At 56.5% G+C, this 12,563-nt stretch overlaps 1 protein-coding gene across 5 annotated transcripts in view; it reads right to left on the bottom strand.

Annotated features, from left to right (window-relative positions):
- HDAC5 (histone deacetylase 5) overlaps nucleotides 1–12,563 on the bottom strand; it is a 36,493-nt gene that overhangs the window by 19,699 nt on the left and 4,231 nt on the right. For 2 of the 5 annotated variants that reach the window (XM_041725520.1, XM_041725518.1), the window contains exons 2-3: nucleotides 11,071–11,281; nucleotides 3,942–4,016 (exon numbers count right to left, since the gene is read on the bottom strand). Coding sequence is in view for 2 of the 5 variants with exons in the window: in XM_041725518.1 (XP_041581452.1) it covers nucleotides 3,942–4,016; nucleotides 11,071–11,092 (97 nt within the window). In the remaining 3 variants the exon portion in view is untranslated. Of the gene's footprint in view, nucleotides 1–1,594; nucleotides 1,701–3,941; nucleotides 4,017–11,070; nucleotides 11,282–12,563 lie in introns of those variants that run through there. The other 3 variants (XM_041725521.1, XM_041725519.1, XM_041725522.1) reach the window with 2 other exon arrangements.

The raw sequence follows: 12,563 nt of genomic DNA, 5'->3' as shown, positions 1-12,563 counted from the left end.
CTGACTGGGGCGACAGCCTTCCTCCCTGCTGCAAGGAGTCCAGAGCCTGCTGAGGCCCTCCAGAGTTGCTGGTGACATCCACTGCAGACTGAGAGGCCCCATGATCCCGTCCACACGACTTCTGTCCGCAGAGCCCAAGTCTACTCACATCAAAATCACCGGAGATGCGTCAAAAATGCCCTACAGAATCCGAACCCATCAGGGAGCTAAGGCTTGGAGCTCTTCAAGTTAATATATTCCCTTAGTACTTCTGATACAACTGAAAGTTTGAGAACTACTTTCTCATGGTCTGGCTACACTCATTTCTGCTGCCAACCTGACAGCTGTTACAGCTGTGTGTGTGGACACAGTTAATCTGATTTCCTGTCTGGCAGCTGTGTAGCAGGGAAGGGACAGCTGAGGGTCTCAAAAACAAGAGGAGGGGATGAAGGAGGAGGGGATGGGGGTAGGGAGGCTGTCTGAATGGGATGGAGTGTTCAATTTTGTTCCTGAGTGCCCTGCTCCCCTGAATTCCCTGCAGGGAGGGAGAGAGCTGACCTACTATTCACAGAAAACAAAATCTCTTGGAAACCTCAGGAGCCCCCTCTTCCCCCCAAAGCCAGACTGGTCTCTATTCTCTAGAAGCACAAACAGGAGACACAAAGACAAGTTGTGCAAATTGTATACTACATAAGAGCACCCAACCACAGGGGCAAGTTGGGGCTGAAATCTAGCCCACGCTCCAACTGCTAAGCCACGTGCTCTGGCATGTAGATGTATCCACCCGGAAGAAGGGCCACCTCTCAAAAATGTATACAAAGGAACATTTGTATGCGTTGGCAGTAGCCCTACAAAGAGACCTGAATCCGAATCCCAGCTGTCACTTACCCTGTGACCTTGGGCAAGTTCCTTTACCTCTCTGATCCTTCTCAATTATACAACATGCCTAATAATACCTTACTAAAAGAGACAAGGTAAGGAAAGCATCGGATACTTTTGTCACTTAGGACATTATTAGTTCCTGTCCCACCTGAGCCTCGCCCTTTCTACCTTCCCCACACCCCTACACCTACACACCCACACACCCATCCAAGCTTAGAATGGTGTGAAGAACATGAATAAGAATATCCAGAGGGAAATCCCAATACCAAACCCAAACCCCATGGCACTTCCCAGCATACACAGCATCCCTTCCTGGCACAAGCAGGATTCACACCCTCCTTCACTGGGGAAAGGAGACTCCTCCTCCATGCCTGCTCATAAAATCCTACACAATGCCTAAGCATCAGGTCTGCCCAGTCCGGGCCACAGGGGAATCCAGGGCCCACAGAAAGGAAACGGGATCCCCCAGCACTGTGTCCTTGGGAATCCCACACAGGAGTTGGAGCTCTGAGGCTCCCCAAGCTGCAACGATGCCTGAATGCTCGGGGTGGCCACTGTGTGCCAGGCTGTTGTACAGAAGCCAGGCAGAGACCCCGTCCATCGAGGAAGACCTCTGATGGCACTATCAGAATCTATGGCTGGTTCCCCTCATCAAGCAGGAACAGCAGAGTGCCCTGCATCCCCTGTGGGCTCCCCCAGCCAAGGCTCTGGCTCACCCACTGGGGCAACTCACCATATCTGTCTATTCACCCACAGGCCAAGCTCCAGAATAGAACCCAGGAATCCTGAAATCAGCCCTGGACACCAGCCCCTCCAAGCAACATTCATTCATCCATGCGCCAGGCACTGTGCTGCAGAATGGCTGTGAACGAGACACCCAGAGAGCAAAGGATGGCCCTAAAAGAGGGTTCCAAAGACTTGCTGCTGGAGTAAGTAAAGTCCAGGTTAGACAGCCATCCTGGCAAGCCCTGTTCCCCAACCTCTTGGGCTGGGGAGGACTGGCGACACATACTGCCCAAGAAGCGTCCCTGGACACCTGCTTTTTTAGCCACAGGCTTTTGCATCCTGTCTGGAGACTGATCAAGAGATGGGGAGAGGAGGCGGGCGGGGGTGGGGGGGGAACACCAGGCTGCCTGAGCCCTCATGGCCGTGTTTATCCGGGGTGGATTTTTTTTAACCCAAAGGTTAAAGCGTTTCTATTTGAAACATCTATTTACATTCCAGAGTCCAAAAAAAAAAAAAAACAAGGCATCCGAGCTCCAGGCCTATATCTGTCCCTAGCCGCGTCACAGACACAGCATCAGAGCTGCGCAGGGGGAACATTCTTAGCCCTCTCCCCGAGCCGCTGAGGTGACTCACGCCTCCCTCCTGCCAGCATGGACCACACCACCGATCAGAAGGCTAGGCAGTGTGTGTGTGGCAGGTGGGGGCATAGGGATCTGGAGAGAGGGGCTGGGAGTAGGGAGGTCTATGCAGACAGGCAGCCTTAGGGAAGGTATGGGAGTAGCAGGATTCCATCCTGCAAGGATTCTAGGGTCTAACTTGAAAGAAGGTAAGAGACCATGCTGAGGAGAAAACTTTAGGCCAATTGCCAACTGCTGCCAAGAGGCTAGGGACGGGGGGGGGGGGGGGGGGGGGCAGGAGGCAGGATGGGTGGATCGGTATGGCATCTGCCTGATAGGGTCGAGCTGCCTGCAAGAAATGCTCTGCAGTCAGTCCTTTGCTCTCCAAGAGACAGGCTTGACTCTCAGAGGATTCCGGGCAGGGTCATTGAGCAGGGTCTTCAGTTAGAGCTTCTGGCTCTACCAGACCAGGGCCAGAGCAGCCCCCTGTGTTTATACTCCCTCCCGGTGGTACTGCATAGGTCCTCTGCACAGCTGGCATCCCAGGGACCTGTGTGAGCATCCTGCAGGGCTAGCCCCTAGGGGTATGCCCTGACCCTAGGAGACTATGTGGGCATCACTGCCCAGGCAGAAGGCAGGCCTTATTTTAAGGATATTCCAAAACTTCCCCAAACATTCATCCTCTGATACATCTTGGTCCAGATGCAACCTTAGCTCTGGAAGGCTTCTAGAGCCAAATCACAGGTACTTGTGTAAGCAAACAGCTCCCACCTTACAATTCAAAGCCTGGGACCCACACCCACGTATCCAGAGGGAAAGACTCCCGATACATATGCACATGGACGCCCACACCCAAGTGCAAAGCCACTGCCAGGAGGGGCCAAGCCGGCATGGGTCCAGCAGGCCCCTCCCTAGAAGAAGCATCTTGTGGTGCCGGCCTGGTGGGAAGGCTGTGCCAGAAAGGCCTGATGCTGCCAACAGGTTCCTGGGAGGGAGGAAGAGAGGGAGTGGCCCAGCTCTGGGGGACCCCACCCCCAGCCAAGAGCCAAAAAAGTCCCTGCTAAGGTGGCAGGACTGGGGGTCCTCAAGCCCAAAAGAAGCAGAGTAACACTCCTTCACCATCACGAGATGGGATGAAACCAAGGCCTGAGGGAAGGAGAAGACAGATGGGGGAGCTAAAGGAGTCGGGACCCCTGACATCCCAGCTGCCAGCCTCCACCTGACCCTACCACAACTGCATCACATCTGACTCTCCGGGAACTCCTGACTGGGGACTTACAGAAGCTGTTATTTCCAAGAACCTGGCCAGAGGAGCTAGGGTAGCCTTTATTCTTGTAGACACTTGGCTATGGCTTATTCCCCTGCCCAGACCTGGGGAGCAGGCCACTGGAAGGCAGGTCACTGACCCACTTCCTCCCCTCCCACCACAGTGCCAACTAGGCCAGGATCCTTTAGTAATCCACAGCCCCCAGCAGCTTATGCAGACCCTGCCGGAGGCCAAAGAGACTCAAGAATGCAGCAGAGTGCAGCTGGAGGGCATGGCAGGAGGCTTGGGCCACAGAGAGCAGGGAAGCCCACCTCAGTGAGAGTGGCTCCCCTGACCACCCAGATCTCAATAAAACCCTCCAAAAAGATTTAGGCAGGATCCCACCTGGGCGATGCCTGGAGCCAGATACTCAGCCCCAGGGACAAGGATGCTCAATGGCAGAGGGCAGGCGGGGACACCGAGGCACTTACCTGCCACAGGGATGCCGTGTAGAGGGGTCCGAGGCAGGATTTCCAAGGATGGTTCCCGGCCTGACATCCCATCTGCTGAGAAACAGGATTCTGTCTCATAGATGGTCTGCAGCATCTCCACGAGCCCCTGAGCCTTGGGGACCAGCAGCATGCCAGGGAGGGGGCCGCCGGAGGCGCGAGTCGGCCAAAGGAAAGGTGGTCGGGCGGGGCCCTCACTGCTCAGGGGCTCCCTGAGGCCACTGCCACTGGGACCCGTGCTATAGGGAGGTGCCTCATCCGGCCTGGGCACTCCTGGCAGCAGGAGGAGCCAGGAGGCCCCGGAGCTACAGGCCCAGCTCTTCTCTAGAGTGGCATCGGACCCCTGGCCTTTCCCCAGCTCCCAGGAGCTGGGGTATGGCTGAGCACTCAGGGGACAGGAAGGGGAGCTCAGCAGGCAGGCGGGCTCTCTCTGTTCCCTCCCAGCCCTGGGTGACAGCTCTGGGCCTGGCTCCCTGCTCCTCCTTCCCGAATGAGCCGCCGGCAGCTGGCAGGAGACTGAAATAGCAGTTGGGGGAGGGCCCTGTCTATAAATAGGTGGAGCATGCTCAGGGAGCCGCCGGCCGGCTGCCAGGAGCCCGGGCCTGGCGGAGGCCCCATGGGGGGGGGGAGGCGCGTTCCACCCCAGGAGGAAGCGCCAGGCAGGGGGATGGGGAGAGGGGAGGGCCCGAACTCAGGGCCAAGGCCACAGAGCCGGGTGGCCAGAGTCTGGGCTGGGGAAGGGCACAGGCCAGAGGACCCATGTGTCTGGGAGCAGCTCTGGTGCTATTCTTGGCAGGCAAGGGGCCAGAGACCCAAAAGCCAGATTCCATCTCTATGTTCCCCCTCGCCATCGGAGCAGGTAAAGAAACCAGAAGGGTCTGGAGAGGGTGGCAGACAGGGCCACCTGGCCTAACCTCACATCTTCCCTGGAGTCCTTCTAAGAGCCAGATGGGAGTTTATTTAACTTCTGCCCTCCCTCAGAGCTGGAAGGTGCCTCCCCACCCCCTCAACCAGAAGGGAGACCCCTGAGCAGCAGCGAAATGGCACCTCCCTCCTACCCATTAGCGGTGTTGCCTCCAGGGGCTGCTCAGCTTCCTTCCAGGGAGCAGGGAAAGAATCTTCCTGGATAGGCCTTGCCCCTAACCATGAAGGGGACCAGCGAGCATCTGCCCACTCTAGGAGCACACGCAGCTCCTCCCTGGCAATGTACCAGGTGCAACGCTGGCAACAGCACATACATCACCTCATTTACTCTGCAAGATAACCTCAGGAGATAGGTGCAGGTGGGGAAACTGAGGCAGCAAGATGCAGTCACTCTATATCATACAGTTGCTTAAACGGTAAGGCCGGGATGTCTGAGGCTCTAGTCTGAGTGCTAATCACCACAGCCCACTGCCTCCTACACAAAGGAACACGTGAAGCTGTCATAGGGTTCCCATTGATAGGTAAGATGACCTCCAGGACCCTGAGAGAAACAACCATGAGGCTGGAGCCCCTCTAGGAAGACTCAAGCAGCTGTCAGGCTGCAGCCCTTCTCTACCAGCACAAGGCTTGGCACAGCTGCCCACGCTCCTGGGGCCCTGGTGGGACCTGGGGCTAGTGCACCACGAGGACTGGTGACGTCTGCCCCCCTGCCCACTGCTGGCTCGTCCCTTCTCAGGTTGTGCCTCCCACTGGTACCGAGATTCCACTTGGCCCCCTGACCTCACTGGAGCCTTTTAATAGCCTGGTTATTCCTGGGTCTGGGTCCCCCCTCCCCCTTCCTGATGTCACAGTTGCTATTTTGGAGCCCCCCTCCTGCCCCCTCCTTGCCCCCAACTCCAGGCATGGAGCCAGGGACACCTGTCCTCTCCCTGGACTGGATGACCTCACCCTCCTGTCAAGAGCCCTGGAGGACCTGGCCAATCAAGGACACAGTAGCCATGGCTCCTGCAGCCCATCTTAGCCAGCTTCCACCAGGCAGGGAGGATAGCAAAGGGGCCTCCTGTCCTGGGGGGGGGGGGGCACACAGGGTTGGTGGTAGAAGAGGTTTTTCCAAGGCCCTGGACTAGTTATCTTATACAATAAGATGTACATTGGGGTGGGGGATGGGAAAAGGACCCGAACAAAGATCTGGAGCTTCAGCTTCTCTCTCAGGGCAGACTCTAGAAAAATGGTGATGGAGCAGTGCTCCCCAGAGGGGTTTGGAATTGGGAGACACCTCAGTGTGGGCCTGGGAAACTCATTCACCACCTCCTGCTCCAACCTCATCCTGGCCAACCAGACTCTTCCTAAAGAGGAAGGGAAGAAAAGACCAAGGTCCCCCCCCCCCCCTTGTGGGGACAAGCGGGTGATGGACAGTAAACTCAAGGCAACCCAAAAACCAAAAAGCCGGGGGCAGCAGCCCCTCCCAACTCAGGGCTCCGCCCACCCACGCTGGGAGCAACCAGAAGGGCTGGCTAGCCCTGTCCTGGCTCTCTCTGCCTGCCTCAGGCACAGGAGAGTAAGGTAGGGGAGCCCTGTTCTGGAGGAGAGGAAGTCAGCAGTAACAGTGACTCAAAAGTAGGGCCCCCAGAACCTGGAGCAGCTAGAAACCAAAGGAAAGAGAACTTATTAAGGGAAGACAGGAGCACTCAGCAGACTGGGCACCCAGAGGTTAGAACTTCCCATAACAGCATGAAGTGGGAACCAAACTGTCAGACAGCCGGACAATCCTCAATGCACTTCCCAGAATCCCCTAGGGGAATTAGAGACAAGGCCTGGGGTGGGGACCAGTGTCTTCTTTTCCTCTGAGACTCAAGTGATACAACAAGGTCTTCCTCATGTCTAACCTCAATCCTTCATGCTTTCTGGCTCCTCTACTCATGGTTCATTTCTCTTCTCTATCCCAACCTATCCAGCTCTCCCATGTGTTGTCCCACAAACCTTCCAGAGCACCCACCAAGTATAGGGCGCATGAACTCCACTGGGAGCCAGCACCATCTTCTCTGGGTCACAACCAGAACGACCTTGTTCCCTTCCTCAGAGGCTGGCCTCGGGCCTCCGAACCCTCAAGGCCTGGAGGAGGAAAAGAGCCCAAAGCTGGCTCCTTGGGCTCTTCCAGGCTCCCATTTCCAGGGCACAAAAGGTTGGGATTAGGCCCTGACCTAACAGAAGAAAGCAAGTCCTCTCAGTGCACAGGAAAAAAAATCCAAGGGCTGCCTCAGGAGCACCTTGGATGGGGGGGGGGGGGGGGGGGGGCGGGGCCAGCTGCCCCAGGGCCCCAGAAACATCAGGCCTGCCTGCCCTCCAGTTTTCTCCTGCCCTCAGAGGCCCATCATGATGGAGTCTATCAGCACTGCCTGGAAGCTGCCATGTGCCAGGTTCCATGCTAGGTGCTGGCTGAACCCTCTCGTTTGAATCCAAAGTCCCAGAAAAACATGAACACCTACTTTGGTATCTTTCACATCCCCTCAGGGTTGACCCTGCCTCTGACTGCCCCATCTGAGCCTTCAATCCCTTTTGACTGATGAAGTAGGGAAGAGGAGGGCGGAGCAGATCCCAGTCTAGAGAGAGCACAGGTGCAGTGGGGGCATCTAAGTGTAGAATGGACACCAGGAGTCCACTTCCCAGACCCTCGCCCCACGCCCACACTGACCCACTTTCTCCTCCTCCGGGCTGGCTGCCTGCCTTCCCCGGGGGCTCAGAGGCAGAGCAGGAGCCCGAGGCTGGGAGGCAGGACGCCGAGGTTCCTGGCTCCACCCCACACCCGTGCCCCAGTTTCTCTGGTCACCTAGAGGGGGTAGCTGCTTTCTTCCCTCCTTCCTGGGAAAGAGAAAGAGAGAAAGTGTGGAGTGTGCTGGGAGGTGCTGGGCAGGCAGGTGTTGTCATGAAGCTTGTCTCCCCTCCCACGCTGGGGATAAGGAACCTGGCTGCCGCCTCCTGTCGCCATCCACACTGGCTCCCACAACAGGCCTCACTTTTGCCCTCCCTTCTGGGCAGCAGCACAGAGGACAGGGCAGAGATCAGAGCAGGCCTAGGTCCTGGGTCCCAGGCCAGCTCCTCCAGCCTGGCCAGGCCGAGCCCAGACAGGGGGCAAGTTCTGTGAGTCCTTCAACCCCACTAAGGGGAGCAGAAATGATCAGCCCCAGAAAAATAAAGAAAGCCTCACTCCTTGAGCCCTCTTTGGCCTAAAGAGAAGCCAGATACCAGAGAGTGGCCTCCTCAGGGAGGCAGGCAGCCCCATCAGTGGCCTCTGCCTGTACTCTCAAGGTGGCAAAAGAGGCAAATCAGGTCAAATGCTGGCGTTCAGCCCAGCCCAGACCAAGTCAATCAGCCCCCACTCCCTGGGGAGGAGTGAGCCCCAGAAGTAAACTGTTTGCCCTGCCTGTTGCCCCTCACCCGGGACATTCTCTCTTCCTAACTCATTTGCTAGGAGGGGAGGGCTGGACCATGTTCTATTTTTCTTCTGTTTTCCTGCAGGCTGAGCTCAGGGTTGGGCGTGTTGGGGATACTTAAGGACTTGCCAGATAGGAAAAGCTCCCACCCCGGGAGAAATTGAGGGGGCGAAGAGACAGCACTGTTCTGTGCCCTGAGGAAAGAGGAATGAGTCTTGGGGACTCAAGAGAAGGTGAGAGGTACTCAGGGGCCAGGGAACCCAGGTGCTGGGGACTACTCCTCATCACTCTCACTCCTCTCCCCAGTTCCAGGGCTGCATGCTCTTCCTGGGGCTCCCTTCAGAGCATCCACAGCAAAGTGAACACCCACTTGCCCAGCTACAGTTTCATTTTACTCCTATGGAGTCCAAAGGCACATGGTCCCTGGGCTTGTGCCAGACTCCAAGCACCAGCAGCCCCAGCCCAGATGCTACTCTCAGCTCTGGGAATAGCAGGTGCTGGGCCCCTCAAAAAAGGAGAGCTGTGCGGAAGCTACCCATCTCCTTGGCCCAGAGCAGCTCTTCCTCCACAAGAAGAGGCTGCCCCGGAGCCCCAGGAAAACTAGATGGGAAGAGTCTCCCGGGGGTGCCCTCGAGCAATGATAGCAACTCTGAGGCCTCTCCATGGTCCTAAAATGCAGTTCCCAGTATTTGGCCCCCTCCTCCTCTCCCTCCTCTCCAAACGTGAGAAGACAGCATCTCCCCCTGCTGGGGGGAGCTGGAAAGCCAGCCAGGAAGTGAGACAGCCCCTGGCTCCTGGCTCCATAGCCCTTCCCAGACTGCCAGCCTCCTGCACTGGGGGACACCTCCATCTACCACCACACTCCTACCAGCCCTGGCTGAAGTGGCTACAAGACAAACTTGGACCATTGGCATCTGGAAAGGCAACTTCGTGACCTCCTCCGGCCAAGGTTGATCTTTGAGCCTTTCACTGTAAGGGAATAAAAGCCCAAAGCTGGGAAATGTCCTTCCCAAGCCATCATCAGATGCCTCTGGGCAATTTCTGTTCCCTTGGCCAACAGTTTGACAACCTAGGCTCGGTGTGACTGTATATGGCCCCTAGATAAGTCAGCATAGTAGCTCAGAAGAAAGGAGAGGTTGGCACATGACCCTGCTGCAGGAGGGTCCAGCTGAGGTGGCCAGGGACTGGGGAGAAGCCCCCTCAGGTGGTTCTCTCCCTTCCCTTGGCCAGCCTAGCCTCAGAGGAGGAAGCAGGAAGTCAGAGCTTGACAGTCACCCCCACCCCACCACCAGAGTCCCGTTGACCTCTCTCCATGCCTCACTCCTGCTACAGCCCCTACAGGTTGAATGAAGGCAGGGACAGAGGCAGGAGGCTCTGAAGGGGAAGTACAAACCCTGCAGGAGGGGGCTCACCAGGCAAAACTGACCTGGTGAACCTCAAGAGTCCGGCCCTCACCAGCTGGCACTCTACTCTGCTTGCAGCCCGTGACCTGAGTCTATTGTGCCGGAAAGAGAAAGGGGGGCAGGCACAATGTTGACCAAAGCAAATGGAGCAAAGACGAATAATCCCACCAGCTTCCAGCTCCCCTGGGTCTACTAGAAGCCCCAGGACCTGAGTCAGGACCTCTGTCATAGAGCACTAGCATTGGGTCCCCAAGAGAAACAATCAGGTCCAGCAAACTGATAATAAGCAACGAGATGGGAGGTGGCCAGGATCCCTCCCATCCCAAAGATGCTGCATTCCATCCAGTAAATGGGTTTTCATCTCTAGTTCCTAAATCCCCTAACCCTAAAAGAAAGGAAAATATCCCTCTACTCCTACAGAAAAATATGTGGGGGTTAGGCTGGGCTGTGGGGGTTAAAGCCAAACAAGATAGACTCTGACCCTCTAAGACTGTACAGAAGAAGACAGCCAGGGACAGAAGGCAGTTATTACTCTGACCACACTGACCCATGACCCTCCTGGGAAACTCCTGAGGGTCTGGCTCCAGCCACTGGGACACATCCTCACGGGCATCCACCCAGACCCACCCATACATAAAGCTGCCTGGAGTCCCACCCAGAGACTATTTCTGGCAGCACTAGGCAGCCTCCTAGGAGCAGAGGGGAATAGGACATCGCAGAGTCAAAGACCCCAAATTAGGAATCCACCATATCCAGGGCCCAAAAAGAGAAGGGGGAGTCTACCCAGGCTCAAAGGAGAGAGCCAAGACTCCTCTACCAACATGTCACCGCACCCATCCCACTACCACATGTTCCCAACAAAGCCGGAGGCTAGAGGCCCTGCAAACCTCCCCTACGAAAAGAGCATGGAAGGCAGATAAACTCTCCACCAGGAAGAGAAGCAACCACCACAAAAAGGAAGCTGCATTCAGCTATTGCAGGAAACCTTCCAACATCATCCCCAGCCGGCCCAGAGACATTTGGGGACACATATTCCCTCTCAGGCCTGGCTGTCTTGGCAAACGGGGCTGGGCAGAACAGGCCCTCCGAGTTGAGAGGGCCGGCGTGCAGACAGAGTTGGACCCGTGTCCTCCCAGGCCCAGGCTGGCCTGGCAGCGCATCAATCTCCAGTTCTGCCCATCAATCTTCAGGTTTGCCTTGGTCCTTTTTTCAAAATGCTTCTCTGTTCCTGACCCCTTGTTCCCTTATGGCTCAGACCCCCCAAAGGTCAGCTGGCCTGGGCTAGAAACTCATACAGCCCACTCTAGCCAAAACCACCCCAGGGTGCCCTTTCTCTGGCCTCCCAGCTCTTACCCGACTCGGTGGGAGAGTTCATGCCGGCTCTGGGCCCACAGGAAGCTGGCGTTGGGGGCTGGGATGGGAGGGGGTGGAGCTGCGGTGATGTCAAGAGGGACAGACGATAACAGACAGACGGACGGGACAGGAGCCCGGGGCTGCTGTGCCTCTAATGCCCATCAGAGGCCATCCTTCGGGGCGAGGCAGTCAGGCACTCAGAACGGCATCCCTAGGGAGAGATGGAGCAGGGTTAGAGGCCCCCAGCTCAGGAACCCGGAGAGTTGAAGGAGACCTCAGGGCTGGTCAGTTGACACCTGGGGAAGAGGAGGACACTTGCCTGTGGGGGGGTGGGGAGGCCACAGAGGAAAACAGCAGCGCTGGCCAGACCCTGGCTGCTTCTCTAACGGGTGAGGCTGCCAGCACTCAAGGAAAGGGAAATGGCTACACTAGCCACACCCAAACTCCCTTTACAGGTGACAGTGTCCACTGCCAGGTGAGGAGAGACCTTACAGACTCACTTGGGTGCCTGACGTGGGACTGGGTGTACATGAAAGGAGAAAAGCACAGGAGATTTGAACTCTGTCTGTGGTAGTGGGGAGATGCAGGGCTGGAATCCTTGGCAAAAGTTAAGGGAAAAACTAGTATCCCAGCCCCAGCTGGCTGAGCCGGGACTCTTCTGCACCATGTTACTTTCTTCATGTTACTGCACCATGTTACTCCCTAAGCCCTGTGCCACCCAACCCTGGAATTGTGACATACTTCTATCTTAGTATCCCCTGTTCAACAGTAGGTCCAGGAAAGACGATAAGAGCCTCTCTTCTACTGATAACCCATGCTGTTTTCCAGGAATTCGGAAAGGCAGTGACATGCACCCCCCCCATCTAGCACTCCCCAGACGAGGGTTCAGGGCCCAAGTCCAGGGCTTTATGTGTGTTGTACAAGTTGTGCCCTACATAAGGAGGTCTGAAAACCAGCCTGTGCTCTGCCTGCCAAGCCACTGGTCATCCAGGCTGAGACCACCCAGAATAAAAGGACACCTTTTCCCGGTTTGTACAAAGGCCCCAAAGACTCCAACAGTAGGTTTGCCCAGACCAATACAATAATGGAGGACATCCCAGTATTCCAGGACTGTAAGTTTGCCAACCTGTCCCCACCCCTTCAGCGCCTTGCCTCCCTCCAGCCCCATGGTTAGTCTTCAAGCCTCAGACACTACGCAGGCACCCACCTGGGCCCATCCCTACACGGCCCATGATCCACCCCAGACATGACCTCATTCATTCTCTTCCAAATGAAGGCAGGCCCTCCAATACCCAGTGAAAGCAAGGGAGCAGGAGTGAGCCAGGAGGCTGAAAGAAGCTAGATGTGTAAGCCCTAACCCTGCTCCCTCAGCCAGGAAAGGGCAGTCAGCTCTACCCCATGGACAGCCCCACCTCCTGGCAGGATTAATTCTCAGTAAGCCTTGCATTCTCATCAAGGATTCCCAGGAGTGTTGTCCATTTGGAGCCAGTAGC

The sequence above is a fragment of the Vulpes lagopus genome, chromosome 12 (assembly GCF_018345385.1).
Source record: "Vulpes lagopus strain Blue_001 chromosome 12, ASM1834538v1, whole genome shotgun sequence".
In the NCBI taxonomy this organism is placed as follows: Eukaryota; Metazoa; Chordata; class Mammalia; order Carnivora; family Canidae; genus Vulpes; species Vulpes lagopus.
Note: the sequence above shows the minus strand (reverse complement) of the source record. Positions and strands in the feature narration are given on the sequence as shown.